The 23241-nt window shown below is 44.4% G+C and overlaps 1 protein-coding gene across 7 annotated transcripts in view; it reads right to left on the bottom strand.

Annotated features, from left to right (window-relative positions):
• NFU1 (NFU1 iron-sulfur cluster scaffold) overlaps nucleotides 1-23241 on the bottom strand; it is a 42588-nt gene that overhangs the window by 5634 nt on the left and 13713 nt on the right. For all 7 annotated transcript variants that reach the window (XM_002709823.5, XM_070069011.1, XM_070069012.1 and 4 more), the window contains 3 exons: nucleotides 22141-22207; nucleotides 13800-13914; nucleotides 9849-9909 (listed from right to left, as the gene is read on the bottom strand). In XM_002709823.5, coding sequence (XP_002709869.1) covers nucleotides 9849-9909; nucleotides 13800-13914; nucleotides 22141-22207 — 243 coding nt within the window. The remainder of the gene's footprint in view (nucleotides 1-9848; nucleotides 9910-13799; nucleotides 13915-22140; nucleotides 22208-23241) is intronic.

Here is a 23241-nt window from a genome sequence, read left to right as displayed (position 1 = left end):
TTATATGAAAGGCAGAGTTAGAGAGAGGAGGAGATACACACACACACACAGAGAAAGACTGCTTCCATCTGCTGGTTGAGAGAGAGAGAGAGAGACAAAGAGAAAGAGACAGCACTTTCATCTGCTGGTTCACTCCCCAAATGGCCACAATAGTCAAGGCTGGGCCAGGCCAAAACCAGGAGCCCAGAGCTTCTTTCAGCCTCTCACATGGGTGCAGGGGCCCAAGGACTCGGGCCATCTTCTGCTGCTTTCCCAAGTGCATTAGCAGAGAGCTGATTCAGAAGTGAAGCAGCCAAGTCTTGAACCGCACCCACATGGTTTGCCAGCATCGCAGGTGGAGGCTTAACCTGTTAACACCACAATGCCAGCCCTTAATCTTACTGGCTTTAATCATTCTAGTGAAATTTCAGTGATCCTACATTGTGGTTAAAATTTGAATATTTACAACTAATGAGATTGAGCACATTTATATATATATAAACATACTTATGTATATTTATGTATATTACTTATATATTTATATAAATATAAATAAGTATATGTATATATATATACAAATATATACACACACATATACTTAGTGGCTATTTAGTTATTTTTTTTTCTTTTCTTTTTTTTTTTTTTTTTTTTTTGACAGGCAGAGTTAGACAATGAGAAGAGAGACAGAGAGAAAGGTCTTCCTTCTGTTGGTTCACCCCCCACATGGCTGCTACCGCCGGTGCGCTGCACAGATTTGAAGCCAGGAGACAGGGGCTTCCTCTTGGTTTCCCATCCAGGTGCAGGGCCCAAGCACTTGGGCCATCCTCCACTGCACTCCCGGGCCACAGCAGAGCGCTGGACCGGAAGAGGGGCAACCAGGACGGAATCCGGCTGCCCCACCAGGACTAGAACCCGGTGTGCCAGTGCCGCAGGCGGAGGATTAGCCTAGTGAGCCACAACGCCAGCTAGTTACTGATTTTTTGTGAAGTGCCTGTTCCAGTGATTATCTGATTGGTTTTTCCCCTAACAATTCATAGTTTTTTACATGGTCATGCACTGTAAATATCTCCTACTTTGTGCTTTGCATTTTCATGATAAATGCCATCTTTTGCTAAAAAATAAAGCTTTCATTTTACCATAGTCTGATTTATGTCTTTCCCTTTTAAAAAAAAAATTGGGGGCTGGAGCTGTGATGTAGTAGATTAAGCCATTCCACACAGACGCTGGTTTGAGTCACAGTTGCTTCACTTCTGATCCAGCTCCCTGCAAATGGCCTGGGAAAAGCAGCAGAAGATGGCCCATGTGCTTGAGCCCCAGCACCCACAGATGCCTGCTTCCTGGCTTCGGTCTGGCCCAGCCATGGCTGTTGTAGCCATTTGAAGAATGAACCAGGAGACAGAAGACTTTCTGATTCTGCCTCTCACTCTCTGTAACTCTGCCTTTCAAATAAATAAATAAATCTTTAAAATATATTTATTGGGGGGGGGGGCAACATTGTGGCATAGCACACAAAGCCACTGCCTACAACACCAGCATTCACTGTGGTTACCAGGTCATGTCTTGGTCACTCTACTTCCAATCCAGCTCCATGCTACTGGCCTGGGAAGAGCAGCAGAAGATGTTCCAAGTGTTTAGGTCCATGTCACCCACATGGGAAACCCGGTTTGAAGTTTCTGGCTCTTAGGCTGGCCTAGTGTCAGCCATTGCAGCTATCTGGGGAGTGAAACACCAGCTGGAAAATCTGTCTCTCCTCTCTCTCTAACTCTGACTCTCAAATAAATAAATACATAAATAATTTTTTAAAAATGTATTTGATGAGGCCAGTGTGGTGGCACAGTGGATTAAGCCACCAGCATCCCATATGAGTGCTGGCTGAAGAACCAACTGCTCTGCTTCCCATCCAGCTCCCTGATAATGTGCCGAGGAAAGCAGCAGAAGATATGCCAAGTGCTTGGTCCCCTGCCACTCACGTGGGAAACCTGGATGGAGTTCCAGACTCTAGGCTTCAACCTAGCCAAGCTCCAGCTTTTGTGGCCATTTGGAGTGTGAATCAGCAGATGGAAGGTTTCTGTCTCTCCCTCCCTGTTGGGAACACTGCCATTCAAGTAAATAAAAGCTTTAAAATTTTTTTGAGAGGTAGAGAGAGAGTACTCCCATCTGCTTGCTCATTACCCAAATGCCCCCAAACAGCTAGGGATAGACTAGGGTTAAAGTTGGGAGTCAAGAACTCAATCCAGGTCTCTCACATGGGTGGCAGGGATCCAACTACTTGAGCCATCACCTTATGCCTTCCAGGGTCTAAAATGACAGGAAGTTTTAACTGAGAGCTGGAGCCAAGAATCAAACTCAGGCACTCTGATATGGGATGTGGGCATCCTGATGGTGTATTAATCACTAGGTCAAACACCTACCTATTCTGTATGTCTTTTCCTTAATTTTGTTTATCTGTTCGCTTGTGTCCTGTTTTTTAAAAAAATACTGCCTCTCTAATGCAAGACATGCAGACATTTATTTATTTATTTATTTATTTATTTATTTATTTAGACAGGACAGTGAGAGAGAGAGACAGAGAGAAAAGTCTTCCTTTGCCGTTGGTTCACCCTCCAATGGCCGCCGCGGCCGGCGCACTGCGCTGATCCGATGGCAGGAGCCAGGTACTTATCCTGGTCTCCCATGGGGTGCAGGGCCCAAGGACTTGGGCCATACTTCACTGCACTCCCTGGCCACAGCAGAGAGCTGGCCTGGAAGAAGGGCAACCGGGACAGAATCCGGCGCCCCGACCGGGACTAGAACCCGGTGTGCCGGTGCCACAAGGCGGAGGATTAGCCTAGTGAGCCGCGGCGCCGGACGATATTCTCTTATTTTAAAATACCTTCATGAGTTCTTTGTTGACCCGTAGGTCTAAGTTTCTTTATTTGAAAGTCAGAGTGCCACACAGGGAGGAGAAAAAGGAAGGGAGAGGGAGAGAGAGATCTTCCATCCATTGGTTCAATCCCCAAAATCTTGTAAATGCAGAAGCTAGGAGCCCAGAACTCTATCTAGGTCTCCCATGTGGGTAGCAGGGGCTCAAGCACTTGAGCCATCATCTGCTGCCTCCCAGGGTGTGAATTAGCAGAAAGCTGGTTCAGAAGTGAAGGTGCTACAACTAGAAATGGCACTCCAGTCCTGGATGTGGGTGTCCCAAGGGGCAGCTTAACCTAGTGCACAACACCTGCCTCTCACAGTGCTTTGTGAAAAGCATTGTTTAGGTCCCAAATATATGTAGATTTTATATTTATTATTTCACCTGATCTTTTAGCCAAAAGGCTGCGAAGCAATAGTTATTATTATTTTTTTAAAAGATTTGTTTATTAATTTGAAAGTCAGAGTTACACAGAGAGAAGAGGCAGAGAGAGAGAGAGAGGTCTTCCATCCACTGGTTCACTCCCCAATTGGCCACAGCAGCCAGAGCTGTGCTGATCTGAAGCCAGGAGCCAGGAGGCAAGAGCTTCCTCCAGGTCTCCCACATTGATGCAGGAGCCCAAGGACTCGGGCCATCTTCTACTGCCTTCCCAGGACACAGCAGAGAGCTGGATCTAAAGTGGAACAGCTGGGTCTTGAACTGATGCCCATATGGGATACCGGCATTGGAAGCGGCAGCCCAACCCGCTATACCACAGCACTGGCCCCGCAATGGTTACTGTTTAATAACTGATGTCTAGCTTAATTTCACTGTAGTCAGAGAATAATATTTTCAATAACTTCATCCTTGAAATTTGTTGCGGGTTACTTTATAATCCAGCATTTAGGCCGGCGCCACGGCTCACTAGGCTAATCCTCCGCCTTGTGGCGCCAGCACACCGGGTTCTAGTCCCGGTCGGGGCGCCGGATTCTGTCCTGGTTGCCCCTCTTCCAGGCCAGCTCTCTGCTGTGGCCAGGGAGTGCAGTGGAAGATGGCCCAAGTCCTTGGGCCCTGCACCCCATGGGAGACCAGGATAAGTACCTGGCTCCTGCCATCGGATCAGTGCGGTGTGCCGGCCGCAGCGCACCGGCCGCGGCGGCCATTGGAGGGTGAACCAACGGCAAAGGAAGACCTTTCTCTCTGTCTCTCTCTCTCTCTCACTGTCCACTCTGCCTGTCAAAAAAATAAAAATAAATAAATAAAAATAATCCAGCATTTAGTCTATTTTGTACATCTTCTACATATACTTGAAAAGAATACTCTGTTCTTGTTGAGTGCAACATTCTACATATGTCAATTTAGTCAAGTCTGTGATTCAGGCATTTAAAACTCTCATATCTTCACTGATTATTTTAAGGGCTTGGTCTATTTGTTACCGAGAGAAGTATGTCAAACTCCCACCATGACTATGGATAATCTACATCTCAGTTTAGTTTTGTCTGACATTCTTCATTAATTTTGAGGTTCTATTACCAGTTGTATACAAGTTTTACACTAGTATATATTCCTACTAAAAATTATCTTTTGGTGGCAGGCGTTGTGGCACATCTGGCTTAAATGCCATTTGGAAGTTTACATCCCATATCAGATAGGATGGAGTCCTGCCTCTGCTACTGATCCAGCTTCCTGCTAATGCACCTCGGAGGCTGCAGAGGATGGTTCCAGTACTTGGATTCCTGCTACTCATATGGAAGATCCAGATGCAATTCCTGGCTCCAGGCTTCAGCCTGGCCCAGTCCTAGCTGTTGAGGGCATTTGGAGTGAACCAGAATATGGAAGATCTCTCTTTCTCTGTCTGACACTCTGTGTCACTCTACCTTTCAAATAAATAACATTTTAATAAAAAATAAATTTTTATTATGAAAGATCCTTCTTCATCTGTAATGTCTTTAACTATAAGGTACATTTTGTCTGCTATCGGTACAGAAACATCAACTTTCTCTTTTTTATTCTTTAAATGCTACAGATTTTTTATTTTAACTTTTCTGTATTCTTATATTTAAGTTATATATCCTTTTTATAAGAAAGATAATTAACTTTTACAAAATTTATCTTATTTATTTGAAAGACAGAGTTAGAGAGACAGAGGGAGAGACAATGATCTTTCACCTGCTGGTTCACTCCCAAAATGGCCACAACAGCCCACACTGGGATGGAAACTTCATCCTAGTTACTCAAGTTGGTGCAAGGGCCCAAGCACTTGGGCCATCTTCTGCTACTTTACAAGGCACATTAGCAAAGAGCTAGATAGGAAGAAGAGCAGCCAGGCCTAGAACCAGTGCTCATCATTGCTTAACCTGCTGGTCCACAATGCTAGCCCCCAAGCTGTGTATCTTATAAGCAGAATGTAGCTGTGCTTTTGTTAATTTTTCTTTTTTTTAATTTGGAAGGCAGAGTTAGAGAGAGGGGCAGAGGGAGAGATAGTCCATCCACTGATTCACTCCCCACATGGCTGAAACAGCCAAGGCTGAGCCAGGCCAAAGATAGGAATGAGGAACGTCATCTGGGTTGCTCAAGTGAGTGCAGGGACCCAAGCACTTGAGCCATCCTCTGCTGCTTTTCCAGGCACATTAGCAGGGAGCTGGATCTGAAGTGGGACAGCTGGGACTCAAACCAGCGCCCATATGAGATGCTTATATTACAAACAGTGACTTAACTCATTACGCCACAATGCCAGCGCCATTTTTTCTTTTTACATCAATCGACACTTTTTTTTTTTTTTTTTTAGACAGGCAGAGTTAGACACTAAGAGATAGAGAGATAGAGAAAGGTCTTCCTTTTTCCATTGGTTCACCCCCCCAAGTGGCCACTACGGCTGGTGTGTTGCGGCTGGCGTGCTGCGCCAATCAGAAGCCAGGAGCCAGGTGCTTCCTGCTGGTCTCCCATGCGGGTGCAGGGCCCAAGGACCTGGGCCACCCTCCACTGCACTCCCGGGCCACAGCAGAGAGCTGGCCTGGAAGAGGAGCAACCGGGACAGAATCCGGCGCCCCGACTGGGACTAGAACCCGGGTGGCGGCACTGCAGGCAGAGGATTGGCCTAGTGAGTCGTGGCACCGGCTTAACAATGTTTTAAAAATGTATTTATTAGCTGGCGCTGCGGCTCACTAGGCTAATCCTCCGCCTAGCGGCGCCGGCACACCGGGTTCTAGTCCCGGTCGGGGCGCCGGATTCTGTCCCGGTTGCCCCTCTTCCAGGCCAGCTCTCTGCTGTGGCCAGGGAGTGCAGTGGAGGATGGCCCAAGTGCTTGGGCCCTGCACCCCATGGGAGACCAGGAGAAGCACCTGGCTCCTGCCTTCGGATCAGCGCAGTACACCGGCAGCAGCGCAACAGCCGCGGCGGCCACTGGAGGGTGAACCAACGGCAAAGGAAGACCTTTCTCTCTCTCTCTCTCTCTCTGTCCACTCTGCCTGTCAAAAAAAAAAAAAAAATGTATTCATTTATTTTTATTTGAAAGGTAGAGAGAAAAAGAGAGAGAGAGAGCAGGAGATAGAGTCTATCTGATGGTTCACTCCCCAGATGCCCTCTGCAGATGGGCAGACTAGGCGGAAGCCAGGGGCCTAGAACTCAATCCAGATTTCCTCCACGGGTGACGAGGATCCAGCACTTGAGCATCACCTGCTGCCTCTCAGGATGTGCATAAGCAGGAAGCTGGAACTGGAAATGGATCTGGGACTTGAACCCAGGCATTCTGATACAGGATACAAGTGTTTCAAGCCATGTCTAATGTCTGTGCCAAATGTCTGCCCCTAGTCTGACAATCTTATCTTCTGTTAACCAATCTATGTACATTTAAACATAACTACTAATATATCTGAGTTTGTGTTACCATCTCATTATTTGTTTCTTATTTGCATTCTTTTAGATTGACCAAGATTTTGTTTTTATTATTACTATTCTATTTCTCCCTCTATACAGTTGTTTGCTACACAATGTTTTATTCTTCTTTGTTTATCCTATTAGATGTCTACTTTATCTCTTAGATTTTTTTTTTTTTTATCTTTTTTTTGACAGGCAGAGTGGACAGTGAGAGAGAGAGACAGAGAGAAAGGTCTTCCTTTGCCACTGGTTCACCCTCCAATGGCCGCCGCGGCTAGCGCACCGCGCTGATCCGAAGGCAGGAGCCAGGTGCTTCTCCTGGTCTCCCATGGGGTGCAGGGCCCAAGGACTTGGGCCATCCTCCACTGCACTCCCGGGCCACAGCAGAGAGCTGGCCTGGAAGAGGGGCAACCAGGACAGAATTCGGTGCCCCGACCGGGACTAGAACCCGGTGTGCCGGCGCTGCAAGGCGGAGGATTAGCTTAGTGAGCCGCGGCGCCGGCTATATCTCTTAGATTTTACTGTAAATCAGTACTTTGCCACTTACCAAATAAGCCAGGCCTTAGGACATCTCCTTGTATACCTACCAACTTTTTGTAGTTTTGTCAAGCTTTTAACTCTAGATATGTCTAAAACTTTACAGGATGCTATAAGATCTTGTCATTTACTTTGTCTCTCATGCCCTTTTCCTGTGTGTTCCTCTCTGTGTTTCAATCTGCACACTCTGTATTCCAGTATGGTAATCTACTGGTCCAATTTGATGGTAAATTAATGAGTTAAGCTCAGTAATTATATTTTTTAGCTTCAGAATTTTTCTGTTTTTTAATGGCTTTCAGTCTTACAATGAAATTCTTCATCTGACCTACATAGGGCTATCTGTGGATCTGTTTTATTTTCTCTTGCTATAGATTATAGATGTGACTACTAATTTTTGACTAATTTTGGACTCAGTGACTTGGAATTATATTACACCAGAAAGGACTCATCTTATTTCTGGCAGTAATGAAGCTGACTCAATAAAGGGGACCTAATCTCTGGTCTTCCTTCATTTTGAAGGTATAATTCTCCAGAAAGCCCAAACATGGACCTGGATGTTTTCTGAAGCCCAAACTTCTTGACAGATTTTAAACTCCAATTTTTGTCCCTCACCCCACACCATAAAACTATAAAGCTCTGCTCTGCTTTCTAACTGCTTTTAGGTTTCTTAGCCTCTTTCTCTACACAGCTAAGAATAAGCAAATGCCTTGTTAAGAGAACTTCTCAATGTTAGGCTTATTTTTCTATTAATTATTTTTAGTTGACAAAAAGTATGTATGTTTATCACATAAAACATTACTTTTTAAAAGATTTATTTATTTATTTCAAAGGCAGATTACATTGAAGCAGAGGCAGAGAGACAGAGAGAAAGTCTTCCATCTGCTGGTTCACTCCCCAGATAACCACAACAGCCGGAGCTGGATCTGAAACCAGGAGCCAGAAGCTTTTAACGGGTCTCCCATGCAGGTGCAGTGGTCCAAGGACTTGGGCCACCTTTTACTGCTTTCCCAGGACACAGCAGAGAGCTGGATCAGAAATGGAACAGCCGGGACTCAAACCAGAGTCCACATGGAATGATGGCACTGTAAGCGGTGGCTTTACCCATTACGCCACAACGTCGGCACCTCCTAGTTTTTTTTTAAGAATGCAGTATGGGTCGGTGCCATGGCTCACTAGGCTAATCCTCTGCCTGCGGCACCGGAACACTGGGTTCTAGTCCCGGTCGGGGCGCCAGATTCTGTCCCGGTTGCTCCTCTTCCAGGCCAGCTCTCTGCTGTGGCCCGGGAGTGCAGTGGAGGGTGGCCCAGGTACTTGGGCCCTGCACCCGCATGGGAGACCAGCAGGAAGCACCTGGCTCCTGGCTTCTGATCGGCGCAGCTTGCCAGCCACAACACACCGGCCATAGCGGCCCCTTGGGGGGTGAACCAATGGAAAAAGGAAGACCTTTCTCTCTGTCTCTCTCTCTTACTGTCTAACTCTGCCTGTCAAAAAAAAAAAAAAAAAAAAAAAAAGAATGCAGTATGTGGGGTTGGCTTTGTGGCATCCCATATGGGCACTAGTTAGAGTCCCATCCACTCCAATTCTGATCAGTTCCCTGCTAATGTGCCTGGGAAGACAGCAGAAGATGGCCCAAGTCCTTGGACCCCTGCATGGGAGACCTGGATGGAGTTCCTGGCTCCTGGCTTCAGCCGGGCCCACCCGCAGCCATTATGGTCATTTGGGAAGTAAACCAGCAGATACATGATTTCTGTCTCTCCCTCTTTGTAACTCTATCTTTCAAATGAATAAAATTTTTTTAAAAACAAAGAAGGTGATACATATTATTAACTACATACCCATACCTTTCTTAACTTCTCCACTCTCTGAGATTTTGGCACTTCAAATCAAGATCTCACTGGTAACTCAGAATTTTTTGTCTTCCTTTCTAAACAAACTTTCAGGAAGCTTGATGGTTTCTCTGATTCTCAGAAGGTGCCCTCTGCCCAGCTTCTCCTACCATAGGTCTATACCAAAAATAAGCAAACTTGTTTCAAGGGAAGCCTCAGTGAGCTGCTTCTCACCAGAAGTCTGTCACCTCGATACATGGTTGTTTGGGGAGCTATTTAATGCTTTCAAACCAAAGTTCACAATGGTATTTTATCTAGGTTTTCCAAGAGTTCTCAGAAGGACAAACAGTCTGCTACAAGCTTAAGTAGAAGCCTGCTGTTCTCCACTCATTTAAATTCATTCTTTATGAGCAACAGCCTGAAAACAGGGATTCCTTCTTTCTCAATAACCCTCCCCAACACTGTTCAGTTTTTTTTCTAAGAAACTTGATATTGTAATAATAGCAAATTGAAGTGGTGACTGTGCAAGGTAAATTTCTTCCTGGGGCTAAACAAATAGTGTGCTTTAAAATTTTGAGTGAACGTAGAGAAAGTAAAGGTTTTAAATTCAATTCTTAGTTACTTATTGTGGTTTACATTAACCTGTACTTATTTTGGAACTCTATTATAATCACAGGCAACTAAAACTATATGATTACAATGAAAATTGCCTCTGTAGCCTATGAATTCAGATAGAAAGGGAGACATACCGTATTCTTGTATCTAACAATTCCTTAATCATTGCCACAACTTCATCATCTTCTTCAGATCCTAGAAAGATTACAAATAAAAACAAAAAAAAAAACAAGAGTATAAATTTTACATCCATGTAAATACAAGTACTTAGAGAGCATGGGGCAGGTGTTGTTAGGTGGGTTAATCTCCCCTTGGGATGCTGGCATCCCATATCTGAGTGCAAATTCGATTTCTGGCTCCTCAGCTTCCAATCCAACTTCCTATTAATGCATCCTGGAAGGCAGCACATGATGGCTCAAGTACTTGGGTCCCCACCACCCACACGGAGACCAGGACAGAGGTTCTGGCTCCTGGCTTTGGCCTGGCTCAGCCCTGGCTGTTGCAGGTATTTGGGGAGTGAACCAGCAGATGAATGACTCTCTCTCTGTCACTCTACCTTTCATGTAAAATTAAACACTTTTTAAAAAATATTTATTTATTTTACTTGAAAGGCAGAGTTACAGAGAGGGAGAGGCAAAGAGAGAGAGATCTTCCATCAACTGGTTCACTCCCCAAATGGCTGAGACAGCTGGAGCTCAGTCAGTCCGAAGACAGGAGCTAGTAGCTTCTTCCGGGTCTCCTATGTGGGTACAGGGGCCCAAGGAGTTGGGCCATCAGCAGGGTGCTGGATCAGAAGTGGAGCAGCCAGAACTTGAATCAGCACTTATATGGGATGCTAGCTCTATAGGCAGTGGCCAACCCCAGAATAAATTTTTTAAGAAAGGCTGATTGGCCAGCACTGTGGCTCACTTGGCTAATCCTCCGCCTTGCGGCGCCGGCACACCGGGTTCTAGTCCCGGTCGGGGCGCCGGATTCTGTCCCGGTTGCCCCTCTTCCAGGCCAGCTCTCTGCTGTGGCCAGGGAATGCAGTGGAGGATGGCCCAGGTCCTTGGGCCCTGCACCTGCATGGGAGACCAGGAGAAGCACCTGGCTCCTGGCTTCGGATCAGCGCAGTGTGCCGGCCGCATTGCGCTGGCCGCAGCGGCCACTGGGGGGTAAAGCAACAGAAAAGGAAGACCTTTCTCTCTGTCTCTCTCTCTCTCACTGTCCACTCTGCCTGTCAAAATAAATAAATAAATAAATAAAATAAAGGCAGGCTGATTATACATGAAATTTGTATAACTTAAATAAAATTTTAAAAGGATAATTTTAATTTAATACCTCATAAAAAAAAACAGTACAAAACATGTAACTTGGTGTGGTCATATTACTGATTTTGGAAAAATGGAAAAATAATCATTCATCTGATTCCCTGGAGACAATTTAAGAAATACTGATCCACATACTATTTAGTGATTAAAATACTGTACTAAAATACATTGACCTATTAATCATGGCAGGGCTTAAAATTTTTGGGCAATAAACATGTAACTTTTCATCATTCTCAAGGATTCAAGAGTAGCAGAAAGAGATTAGTTGAATTTTGATGGAAACTCTGAGACAAAAAGGCACACCTACTTCTAAGTTAAGTTACATCTTTAGTTTCTCAACTTAGTAGTTTCCCAAAAGAAAACTATACTATTTATAGATGTAAGCCATCTGGAAATTTCTGAAATGTTCTAGAAATCTGAACAAAAGTGGGGCTTTCTTCTTTTAAAAATGTTAAAAGTATTTACTTATTTGAAAGGCAGAGAGATAGAGGGGTACAGATCGATGGATCAACCAACTAAATTCTTTTCATGTAGTTCACTCGCCATATGCCCACAACAGCTGGGGCTGGGCCAGGCCAAAGCCAGTAGCTGGGAACTCAATTTGGGTCTCCTTCACTGGGTGGTAAGGACCCAACTCCTTGAGTTCTTGCCTGCTGCCTCTGAGGGTATGCATTAGCAGGAAGTTGGAATGGGGACAGGAGCAGGGACTTAAACCTAGGCACTCCAGTATGGGATGCAGGTGTCCAAAATGGCAGCTTAATTACTGAGCCAAATACCTTCTGCCAAGAATTGGTTTTTCATTTTGTTTAAATTTTGTTTTTGCTTTACTTTGTAGCATTATATACTGATATTCACCAATGACTTCCTATCAGTTTTTGGAAATTTATTTACTTTTGGGAAAAGTAGAATTACACAGAATTCAATTTTATTTTATTTATTTATTTTTTTGACAGGCAGAGTGGACAGTGAGAGAGAGACAGAGAGAAGTCTTCCTTTTGCCGTTGGTTCACCCTCCAATGGCCGCTGAGCCAGCGTGCTGCAGCTGGCACATCGCACTGATCTGAAGCCAGGAGCCAGGTGCTTCTCCTGGTCTCCCATGGGGTGCAGGGCCCAAGCACTTGGGCCAACCTTCACTGCACTCCCAGGCCACAGCAGAGAGCTGGCCTAGAAGAGGGGCAACCGGGACAGAATCCAGCGCCCCGACCGGGACTAGAACCCGGTGTGCCGGTGCCACAAGGCGGAGGATTAGCCTATTGAGCCACGGCGCCAGCCCAGAATTCAAATTATACTGCAGCAAACACTAGATTTCTGGCAACCAATAAATAACGACTATTACCAGTAACTTTGAGTCTTTTTTAATAAAAGAAATAAAATATAATGCTAAAATTCTCTTAGATCTGCAAACCTAAGTTCCATTCCACACCATCCCTGCTGTAGGCAAACACCATCATGAAGTTTAGTGTATATCTTTCTACAACATATTTACATTTGCATGTGCAAATTTACACACATGAAATCACACTAGAGACACTGTTTAACACCTTACTTACTTACTGAACTCCATGTGGTGTCACTTTTCCAAGAGTTTTACACTAAGTAACTTATTAAAAATAAGGTACAGGGTCCGGCGCTGTGGCACAACAGGTAAAGCCGCTGCCTGCGGCACCAGCATCCCATGTGGGAGCTGATTCAAGTCCCAGCTGCTCCACTTCCGATCCAGCTCTCTGCTATGGCCTGGGAAAGCATGCAGCCTACAGCACCAGCATCACACATGAGTCCCGGCTGCTCTGCTTCTGCTCCAGCTCTCTGCTGATACAACTGGGAAAGCAGCAGAAGACGGCTCAAGTACTTGGGTTCCCTTACCCATGTGGGACACCCAGAAGCTCCTGGCTCCTGGCTTCAGCCTGGTCCAGACTTGGCCTTTGCAGCCATTTGGGTAGTGAATCAGCAGATGGAAGACCTCTCTTTCTCCCTCTATCTCTGCCTCTCCCTCTCCCTCTCTGTAACTCTTTCAAATAAATAAGTAAATCTTAAACAAACAAAAAAATCAATACTATATATTCTTTGCAGAAACTTATATGTGTAATAAAAGTATAAGAACAAACTAAGTTTACACACATCTGTGGAAACAAAGGGCAAAAGAATGGGAGTATAGGGATATCAGCTATATCTTTAATATTTTATTTAAAAATGAATCTAAAAACCTACAGCAAAATATCAATATTTGTTAAATCTGCATAGAGAGAAATTTCATAAGCATTATATTATTTTCTGCATATTTAGAAATTTTTTAATAATAGAAAATTTTAGCTCTATATAATCAACCCAATTTATATACACATTTTCAAAAATGATAGATAAAATAGTATACGTGAAGTTTTGGCCCTCCTGGAACTGGTTCCAGAGCTAAATATACTGAATAATAAAAATTTTCTTTCCTGGGGCAGGTATTGTAGTGAAGCAGGTTAAACCTCCAGACACTTGGGATGCCTGTATCCTGTACTGGAGTGCCTGGGATGGAGTCCCACCACTACTTTTGATCTGGCTTCTTGTTATGCACTAGGGAGACAGCAGACAATGGCCCAAGCACTTAGGTCCCTGCCATCCACAAGAGAGACACAGCTAGAGCTCCTGGCTCCTGGCTTTGGCATGGCCCAACCCTGGCTGTTGCAGGCATTTGCATTTCTATGAATTCTTGAATCAAGACAAATGAGAAGAAAGTAGAAAAGTCTAAAATAAAAGGCCAAATACTAATTATTAAATATAATATGTTACCTGCTTCTCCTGAAGATGTTTCCTCAGTTACTAGGGGCAAGCCAGATGCAAAGAAGTCCATGATAGTTGCATAAATATCTGGTTTCAATAAATTCCAGTCTAATTCTTCATTATCCTATAAACATTTGAAAAAAGAAGTTACATTTCCAGCCAACAGCAATGACAAATACAGAACCCCATCTTGCATCCCCCCAGAATCTTTCCCTATACGTATCCTGTAGTGTGCAACAGCACTCATTTCTGGAGGGTCTCACAGGGTCTCAGCTTAAATGACTTTGAGAAGACACAATCTTAGAACATCCTCCATTCATTCAGTCACTCACCTAACTTTTATTAAGTGTGGTGAATGTACCATGCCCTCTACAGAAGCTAGCAAGATTTTTTCTTTTCATGATGTGAGAATTTAAATATTAAATAGATTAGTGTCTTTAAAGAGAATAATGCTTAATCAAACATACAGAACATTCCAGAACTATTCAAAACATTCAAGTCAGATATATTAAAGATTATTAAGAAATTCAATGATGTTACCAGAGAACCATAGTTACTCTGCATAGTTACTCTGTGGATGGTTAACAAGATTGGTATCCTTAAGAAAGACTCAGGGGCAGGCACTTGGCCTAGCATTCTACATCTGACCACACAGCTCTGGCTCCTGACTCTAGCTTCCTGCTAATGTGGACCTGGGGAGGCAGCAGCAATTATTCAAAATAGTTGCACCAATATGGAAACCCTGGATTGAATTTCTGGCTCCAGGCATTAGAAAGGTTTCAGTCCCTGCCCAGGGTTATTTGGTGAGTGACCAATAGATGGGAGTGCTCCTTCTCTCTCTTAAATTAAGTAAACAATCTAAAAAAAAAAAAATATATATATATATATATATATATATATTCCATAACTTTCTCAACTGTATAACTGGTCAACTAGTTGTTTCCAGAAATAAAAAGATAAGATTATCAAATATCTAAACATTACCAACACCTAGAAAAAAGTAATGTTTTATTTTGGTTTTTATTTATTTGAAATGCAGAGTTACAGAAACAGGAGGAGAGACAGAGATCTCCCATCTGCTGGTTCACTCCCCAAATGGCAGCAACAGCCAGGCTGGGCCAGGTCAAAGCCAGGAACCAAGAGCTTCTTGCCCCAGGTCTCCCACATTGGAGCAGGGGGCCATGCAGCTGGGTCATCCTCCACTGCTTTCTCAGTTGTACCAGAGGGCAATTGGTTCAGAAGTGGAGGCCTGGGCTCAAACCAGTGCCCATAAGGGAGGCCAGCATCACAGGCAGAGACTTTAGTTTTTTAAAAGAAAGCTCTTCAGGAAGAAAAGACTAGTAAATGCAGTCTATTTAGACTCTCATGATGCTTTTAACTACAGTTTACATTTAAATACTATCAAAAATTGAGTCAACATGGATAAAAGATAATCTTAAATTTTTATTAATATAAAGAGAATAGATTTTATGCTTTCCATAGATACAGTTCCAAGAGAACACCACACTTCCCTCACTCCTCTGCGCCTCCAAATCTCCCTCTTTTCCTCCCCTCTCATCATCAGTTTTTGCAAAGCCATACTTTTTTTATTTTGAATATAAGTTTCCTTTTATTTTGAAATTGAAACAGCGGAATGCAGTGGTTTGTCGCGGGGAAGAGAAGCGGAGGGTGTGCCGTGCAAAGGTCAGAGCCAGCTGCCCCACCCCCCAGACAAGCACAGAACAGACTCAAGGCTGGGAAGAGAGGTATAATCAGAATTGGGGTGGCGATGGCTGGCAGATTTCCAGTCATGTACAGTTTTCAAAGTTATCGCGATTACAGAGTAAGGTAGCACTCGTTCTGAAAATCACAAGTCACAAGAGGGAGTGCTCAGCCCCCCCCCCCCATTCATAAAAATACACCCGCCGCTCTCCCGCGTCGGGAGGAGATGCACACCAGCCCACCAGACATCAGGAAAGGGGCTCTTGTGACACATTCTGGCTGCAGATACTGGAAAAAGAGTGAGAACTCACACAAAAACAGAGGTGGCTCATTCATTATGCCAACTCATGAGCTGCTGAAATTCACTCTGAACACCCTCCCGTAGCAGTGGCTTCCAGGAAATCCACACAGAAATGTTACAAGGGGTCCCCCAGCCCCTCCGGAGGCAGTGCAGGGTCCAGACGTCAGTGCCCACAACACACACATACACATACGCTTTCGTCCCTGGGAAGCCCCCGGAAGTCACCTGGCTGGGAGGGGGAGGAGGTGAGGGGTCCAGGTAGGGCTCCTTGGAACGGGGTACGGGTGAGACGAGCCAAGGGGACAGAGTGACAGGTGTACCTGTCGGAACAGCTAGAGCATTATCTTAAACACGTGAAGAAAATCACCAAAGAGTGAAACTTCATTATGGGGGAAAAAAAAGTAAAGTTTGGGAAATTAAAACAATCCAGTGGTCACTGGAAAATATCTCCCTCTTTTTATCAAAAAAAAAAATTTTTTTTGTAGTTTTTTGGAAAGTATTTTTAAGGTAACTTTTTTTTTTCCTTTGGAAAAAGACATCTTTTTCCCTCCTAACCTAAGCAAGTGGAGTTGCCACTACTAATTTACCTCTATTGCCTCTAAGAGGTAGATAAAACAAAGTGAAACGAGGCTTCTAGGAGGAGGTCCATCAGCGGGTGGGGAGGGGCCGGCTTTGCCGGGTGCCGCCGCCCGACTACCAAGACGCCTGCGTGCGGCGGAGGCCGGGACCTAGGACCACCTTCCGCGCCCTCGAGTCAGCCGTCCCGCTGAAGACGGTGGGGGGACCACGGGGGAGGCGGGGGACCCCAAAGACACGGCTGAAAAAAGTCTCAGCTCTGCCCCCCTAGCTTCCTGATGTTGGGGCTGAGTGATGGGCGACAGGCCAGGCCCAGACCCCGACCCCAGCCCCAGCCCCAGCCCGCGCAACCCCTCTGGGAGCAGGGGCGGCTATGCCTTTCCTCACCATCTGATCCAACACGGCTGTAGCAGTGAGAGCTGATGGGGCGGAACACAGGCAAGGAAGGTCAGGGGTGGGGCCGGAAGCAGCCCCCCCCCAACCTGTCTGAGTGGGGGTCCTGGCAGGTCTGTCTGTCCCCCGAGGACAAACCTTTCGTGGCAAAGCCATACTTTTAATCCACTCTATATTCACAGGCTTAATTTGCCACTAATCATAGTATTCAACAAGTAAAAGCAGGAAGACCACAGTTCCACAGGAGTATAAACAAGGGCTAAAAACGACAATTATATCCCAAATGACCATTTAATTCTATACCTTTTTTTGTACTTCTATATTAACTGTCACATATCAGAGAAAACATACTACATTTGTGTTTTTCAGACTGGCTTATTTCATTAAGCATCATAGTTTCCAGTTGCATCCATTTTGTTGCAAGACTTTTTTTATGGCCGTGTAGTATTCCACAGTGTATAATATACCACATTCTCTTTATTCAGTCATCAGTTGATGGACATCTGGATTGATTTCCTATCTTAACTATTGTGAATTGAGCTGCAATAAACTTGGAGATACAAATAATCCTCTCATATGCTGATTTCATTTCATCTGAGTAAATTCCCAGGCATGGGATGGTTGGGTCAAATGGTATAGATCTATTTCAAATTTCTGAGGAATCTCCATACTGTCTTCCATAATGGTCGTACTAGTTTACATTCCCACCAACAGTGGATTAGGGTATCAATAAGAGGTACTATTTTTGTCATGGGATTAAAACCCAATTTAGAGGGGCGGGCACTGTGGTACAGCAGCGTAGGCAGCCACCTGCAAAGCCAGCATCCCACAGTGCAGTTCTAGTGCCAGCTGCTCTGTTTCCAACCCAGCTTCTTGCTAATGTGGCTGGGAAGGCAGCAGATGATGGCCCAAGAACCTGGCCACTGCCACCCATATGGATGACAAGGATGGAGTTCCTGGCTCCCGGCTTTGTTCTGGCCCAGACCTGGCTGTTGTAGCCATTTGGCAAGAGAACCAGACAGAAGATCTCTCTCTCTGTCTCTTTCTCTGTCACTTGGCCTTTCAAATAAATAAATATTAAAAAAAAATTATAGGGACATGAAATAACACAAAAGACAAACGGATATGGGGCCGGCGCTGTGGTGTAGTAGGCTAAGAACCTGCCTGTTGGCCAGCGCCGTGGCTCACTAGGCTAATCCTCCACCTTGCGGCGCCGGCACACCAGGTTCTAGTCCCGGTCGGGGCGCAGGATTCTGTCCCGGTTGGCCCTCTTCCAGGCCAGCTCTCTGCTGTGGCCAGGGAAGTGCAGTGGAGGATGGCCCAGGTGCTTGGGCCCTGCACCCCATGGGAGACCAGGATAAGCACCTGGCTCCTGCCATTGGATCAGCGCGGTGCGCTGGCCGCAGTGCGCCAGCCGTGGCAGCCATTGGAGGGTGAACCAACGGCAAAGGAAGACCTTTCTCTCTGTCTCTCTCTCACTGTCCACTCTGCCTGTCAAAAAAAAAAAAAAAAAAAAAAAAACTGCCTGTAGTGCCAGCATCTCATATGTGCACCAATTCGTGTCCCAACTGCCCCTCTTCTGATCCAGCTCTCTGCTATGGCCTGGTAAAATAGTGGCAAATGGCCCAAGTGCTTGGGCTCCTGCACCCAAATGGGAGACCCAGAAGAATCTCCAGGCTCCTGGCTTCAGATTGGCCCAGCTCTGGCCACTGTGGCCATTTGGGGAGTGAACCAGCGAATGGAAGACCTTTCTGTCTCTCCCTCTCTCTATCTGTAAACCTACCTCCCAAATAAAGAAATAAAATCTTTTTAAAAATATATAAATAGGCACTGCTATGGATATAAGATACTGTAAAATTAGTAAGATAGGGGCCAGTGCTGTGGCGTAGTGGGTAAAGATACCACCTGCAGTGCCAGCATCCCATATGGGCGCCAGTTGGAGTCCCAGCTACTCCACTTCCAATCCAGCTCCATGCTAATGCGCCTGGGGAAGCAGTGGAAGATGGTCCAAGTCCATGGGGCCCTGCACCCACATGCTAGACCCAGAAGATGCTCCCGGCTCCTAGCTTTGGATCAGCCCAACTCTGACCACACAGCCATTTGGGGAGTGAACCAGCTGATGGAAGACTTCTCTCTCTCTGTCTCTTCCTCTCTTTCTCTCTGTAACTCTGCCTTTGAAATAAACAAGTCTTAAAAAAATTAGCAAGATAACAAGTTCTAAGTAGTATCACAACAAACTATTTGAAAGATGGGTAGACAGTCACCTCACATCTTTGGTAAATAGTTGGTTCTTACTAAGTATGGAAAGATTGGTAATAAAAAGAAAAAAATATTCTGAGTTGTCTGAATGAGAAAAAAGTCAGCAATATAAGCTGTAAACACACATATACATTTAAAAAATAACAAAAGTACATGCAGAAGTCTATCAATTATAAAACATAAAGTGAAAAGGCAATTGTGGAAGAAATCAAGTAAATGTGAATGTGACAGTCCATGACAAGAAAGAAAATAAATCAAAGCCACCATTCTAGCTACCAAATTTCAATGTGTGTACTAACTCAGAATACTATCTATTGATTATGTCATTTCAGTTAGAAAACAAAGGGAAACTAGTGCAATTTTAAAAAAGAAAAATAACAAAGGGAAAGGGAAATAAAAGATGACTTAGCAAATCAAATCAAGAAAAAAAAAAACATGCAAGATTTAATAAATATTTTACCTCAAAATTTTATATGATACATACTGTAAGCAAAATAACTTAATAAAATTTTCAAAAATACAATTAAATGGGCAGATGTTTGGCCTAGCAGTTAAGACACAAATTGCCAATACCACATCCCATATGCCACCCACATGGGAGACCTGCATTGAGTTCTTGGCTTCTGGCTTCATCCTATCCAACCCAACACTTGTAGGCATTTGGAGAGTAAACCAGTGGATGGAAGATCCTTCTCAATCTCTGCCTACCTTTCAAATAAGTGAAATTTTTTAAAAAAGCAGTTCAGTGATAAGTGTAATAAAGAAATAAAACAAGGTAACAAACTCCTAGAGAGAGTATCACTTTAATTAAGGTGGTCAAGAAAGGGCCTTCTGAGAATTTAGAACAATTAACACATTAAACAACAGGTAAGAACATTTTATAATGAGGACATTTGCTAAAATATCCATTGTCATTAGGACTGTCATCAAGGAGAACGCTCAACTGGATATAACACATTGCTAAACCAGCATATCTACTTTTAAGGCACACCAAGACCTCACAATAGGGACCAGCACTGTGGCGTAGTAGGTAAAGCTACCAGTGATGCTAGCATTTGACACGGGCACCAGTTGATGTCCTGGCTGCTCCACTTTAGATCCAGCTGCCTGCTAATGGCCTGGGTAAAGCAGCAGAAGATGGCCCAGTTGCTTGGGCCCCTACCACCTATGTGGGAGAAGCACATGAAGTTCCTGGCTCCTGGCTTTGGCCTGGCCCAGCCCTGGCTGCTGCAGCTATCTGGGGAGTGAACCTGTAGACTAAAGAGCTCTTTACCTCTAATTCTGACTTTCAAATCCACCAATCAATCTTAACAAAACAAAACAAAACAAAAAAACACCTCAGAGTAGCCCTTTCAAACTGCTGAAGGAATTTAGTGAATACTTTGATTTTTTTTTTTTTTTTTTTTTTTTTTGGACAGGCAGAGTGGACAGTGAGAGAGAGACAGAGAGAAGTCTTCCTTTTGCCGTTGGTTCACCCTCCAATGGCTGCCACCGTGCTGATCCGAAGGCAGGAGCCAGGTGCTTATCCTGGTCTCCCATGCAGGTGCAGGGCCCAGGGACTTGGGCCATCCTCCACTGCACTCCCGGGCCACAGCAGAGAGCTGGACTGGAAGAGGGGCAACCGGGACAGAATCCAGCGCCCCGACCAGGACTAGAACTAGAATAGGATTAGCCTATTGAGCCGCAGCGCTGGCTCAGAGTTCACATTTAAACAGTGTATTTCCCAATTATCTAATGGACTTAAAACTAAAACAGCTTTTTCTAGTAGATGATCCTTCAATTATTGAAATGTGTAGTATATATTTAATTTGATTCCTGACATTTAGAGTTTAACCAAGTGCTGTAGAATTACACAGTCCACTGTTCTTTATCTGTAAAGCACTGAAGTATTACTGCTGGATGGTGGAGATTACACATGTATAATTTCTTTCATATCTCTCAACCAAATGTATATGTATCTCCCTTCAAAATGGGTACTTACATTATGGCATCTGACAAATAGTCATATATATGCAACTGTTTATACAAAATACATGTGAACAATCTGTTCATTTATATTTATTTAATTTCTTTTTTACTCTATCAATGCAAAGTAGGTTCCAGTAAAAATAATACTTGGAAGTTTAAATTCTAGTTCTGCTAAGGTTGAGTCTTGCTATAAGCTAACTAATCTTAGACACTGCAATGAAACCTCTGAAAGTCAAGTTTTTGTCTTGTTTGAAAAACGACGGGGGCTGGCACTGTGGCACAGTAGCTTAAGCCTCTGCCTGTGGCGCCAGCATCCCGTGTGGGCGCCTGTTTGGTTCCCAGCTGCTCCACGTCCAATCCAGCTCCCTGCTAATGGCCTAGGAAAGCAGTGGAAGATGGCCCAACTGCTTGGGCCCCAGCTCCTGCTTGGGAGACCCAGAAGAAGCTCCTGGCTCCTGGCTTCAGATTGACCAACTCTAGCCATTGCCGCCATTTGGGGAGTGAACTAGTAAATAGGAGATCTGTCTGTCTCTCCCTCTCTTTGTAACGCTACCTCTCAAGTAAGTGAACAAGTCTTTAAAAAAAAGAAAAAGAAAGAAAAATGAGGACCTATAGCTAACTTCAATTTGAAAATTCTATTGAATAATTAACTTGAGAAAAATGGAAAGGAAATTTTAACAGTATATGTAAAATAATTTTTTAAATAGTTCTTCCCTCATCTGTCTTTTTTTTTTTTTTTAAGATTTATTTTATTTATTTGAAAGACAGAATTACACAGAGAAGTAGAGACAGAGAGAGAGGTCTTCCATCCACTGGTTCACTCCCCAGATGGCTGCAACAGCCAGAACTGTGCTGATCTGAAGCCTGGAGCCAGGAGCTTCTTCCAGGTCTCCCACATGGGTGCAGGGGCCCAAGGACTTGGGCCATCTTCTACTGCTTTCCCAGGCCATAGCAGAGAGCTAGATCGGAAGAGGAGTAGCCGGAACTAGAACTGGCACCCATATTGGATGCCGGCGCTTCAGGCCAGGGCTTTAACCCACTGCGTCACAGCACCGGCCCCCTAAAATACACTAGGAATAAATATTCTGGAGGGGGAACTGGACTCAGACAAAACTATTTCAAGTCTTTTTTTTTATATAATCATATGTATACCTTCGTGATAGTGATGAAATCTGGTCCAAAGAAGACACTTTTTACTCCTTCAATCCGAAATAGCTGCCTGTGAATTAAAAAAAGATAGTAAAATATTCCATTATGGGAAAGTTTAACGTATTCAAAAGTAGAGAGAAAATTGTATGAATCTCTATGTATCCATCACCAGCTTCAACAATTATCAGCTCAAGATCAACGGAGCTTCATCTTTTCCTAGGATCTAGCAATCCCACTCCTAGGTCAGTTACTCAGAAGCAAAATCAGATGCTCCACAAAGACTTGTACATGAATCTTTACAGCAGCTTTATAGCTACCAAAAATATCTGGAAATATCCATCAACAGGTGAACAAAAAACCCAGACTGTGGTAGATCCATGTAACTCTACATGACAACAGAGGAATGAACTACTGACACGCACCAAAAACAGGATGAGTCTCAAGTCCTCCTGAAGTAAAATACGCTGCCCATTTATTCATTCAATTATTTACTTAACAAATATTTAGATATCTTTTGAGCTGTCAGCCATTGTACTAAGCACTAGGGATACAATGATGAGCAGGACAGACCAGTCCCATCTCAGGAAAGCTGACACACCAGCTCAGTGCAACAACTTTCTCAACAAACAAGACAGTTTCGTTTAACTGAAGATAGTAAATGTTGTGAATCCAAGAAATAGGCTATTTTTTTTTTTATGACAGGCAGAGTGGACAGTAAGAGAGAGAGACAGAGAGAAAGGTCTTCCTTTTGCCATTGGTTCACCCCTCAATGGCCACTGCAGCCGGCGTGCTGCGGCTGGCACACCGCGCTGATCCGAAGCCAGGAGTCAGGTACTTATCCTGGTCTCCCATGGGGTGCAGGGCCCAAGCACCTGGGCATCCTCCACTTCCTTCCCGGGCCACAGCAGAGAGCTGGCCTGGAAGAGGGGCAACCGGGACAGAATCTGGCGCCCCAACCGGGACTAGAACCTGGGGTGCCAGTGCCGCAGGCGGAGGATTAGCCTAGTGAGCTGCGGGACCGGTTTAACAATGTTTTAAAAATGTATTTATTTATTTTTATTTGAAAGATAGAGAGGTGATCTGAGAAACACAAAATATGTGAAC

The sequence above is a fragment of the Oryctolagus cuniculus genome, chromosome 2, assembly GCF_964237555.1.
Source record: "Oryctolagus cuniculus chromosome 2, mOryCun1.1, whole genome shotgun sequence".
Taxonomy (NCBI): Eukaryota; Metazoa; Chordata; class Mammalia; order Lagomorpha; family Leporidae; genus Oryctolagus; species Oryctolagus cuniculus.
Note: the sequence above shows the minus strand (reverse complement) of the source record. Positions and strands in the feature narration are given on the sequence as shown.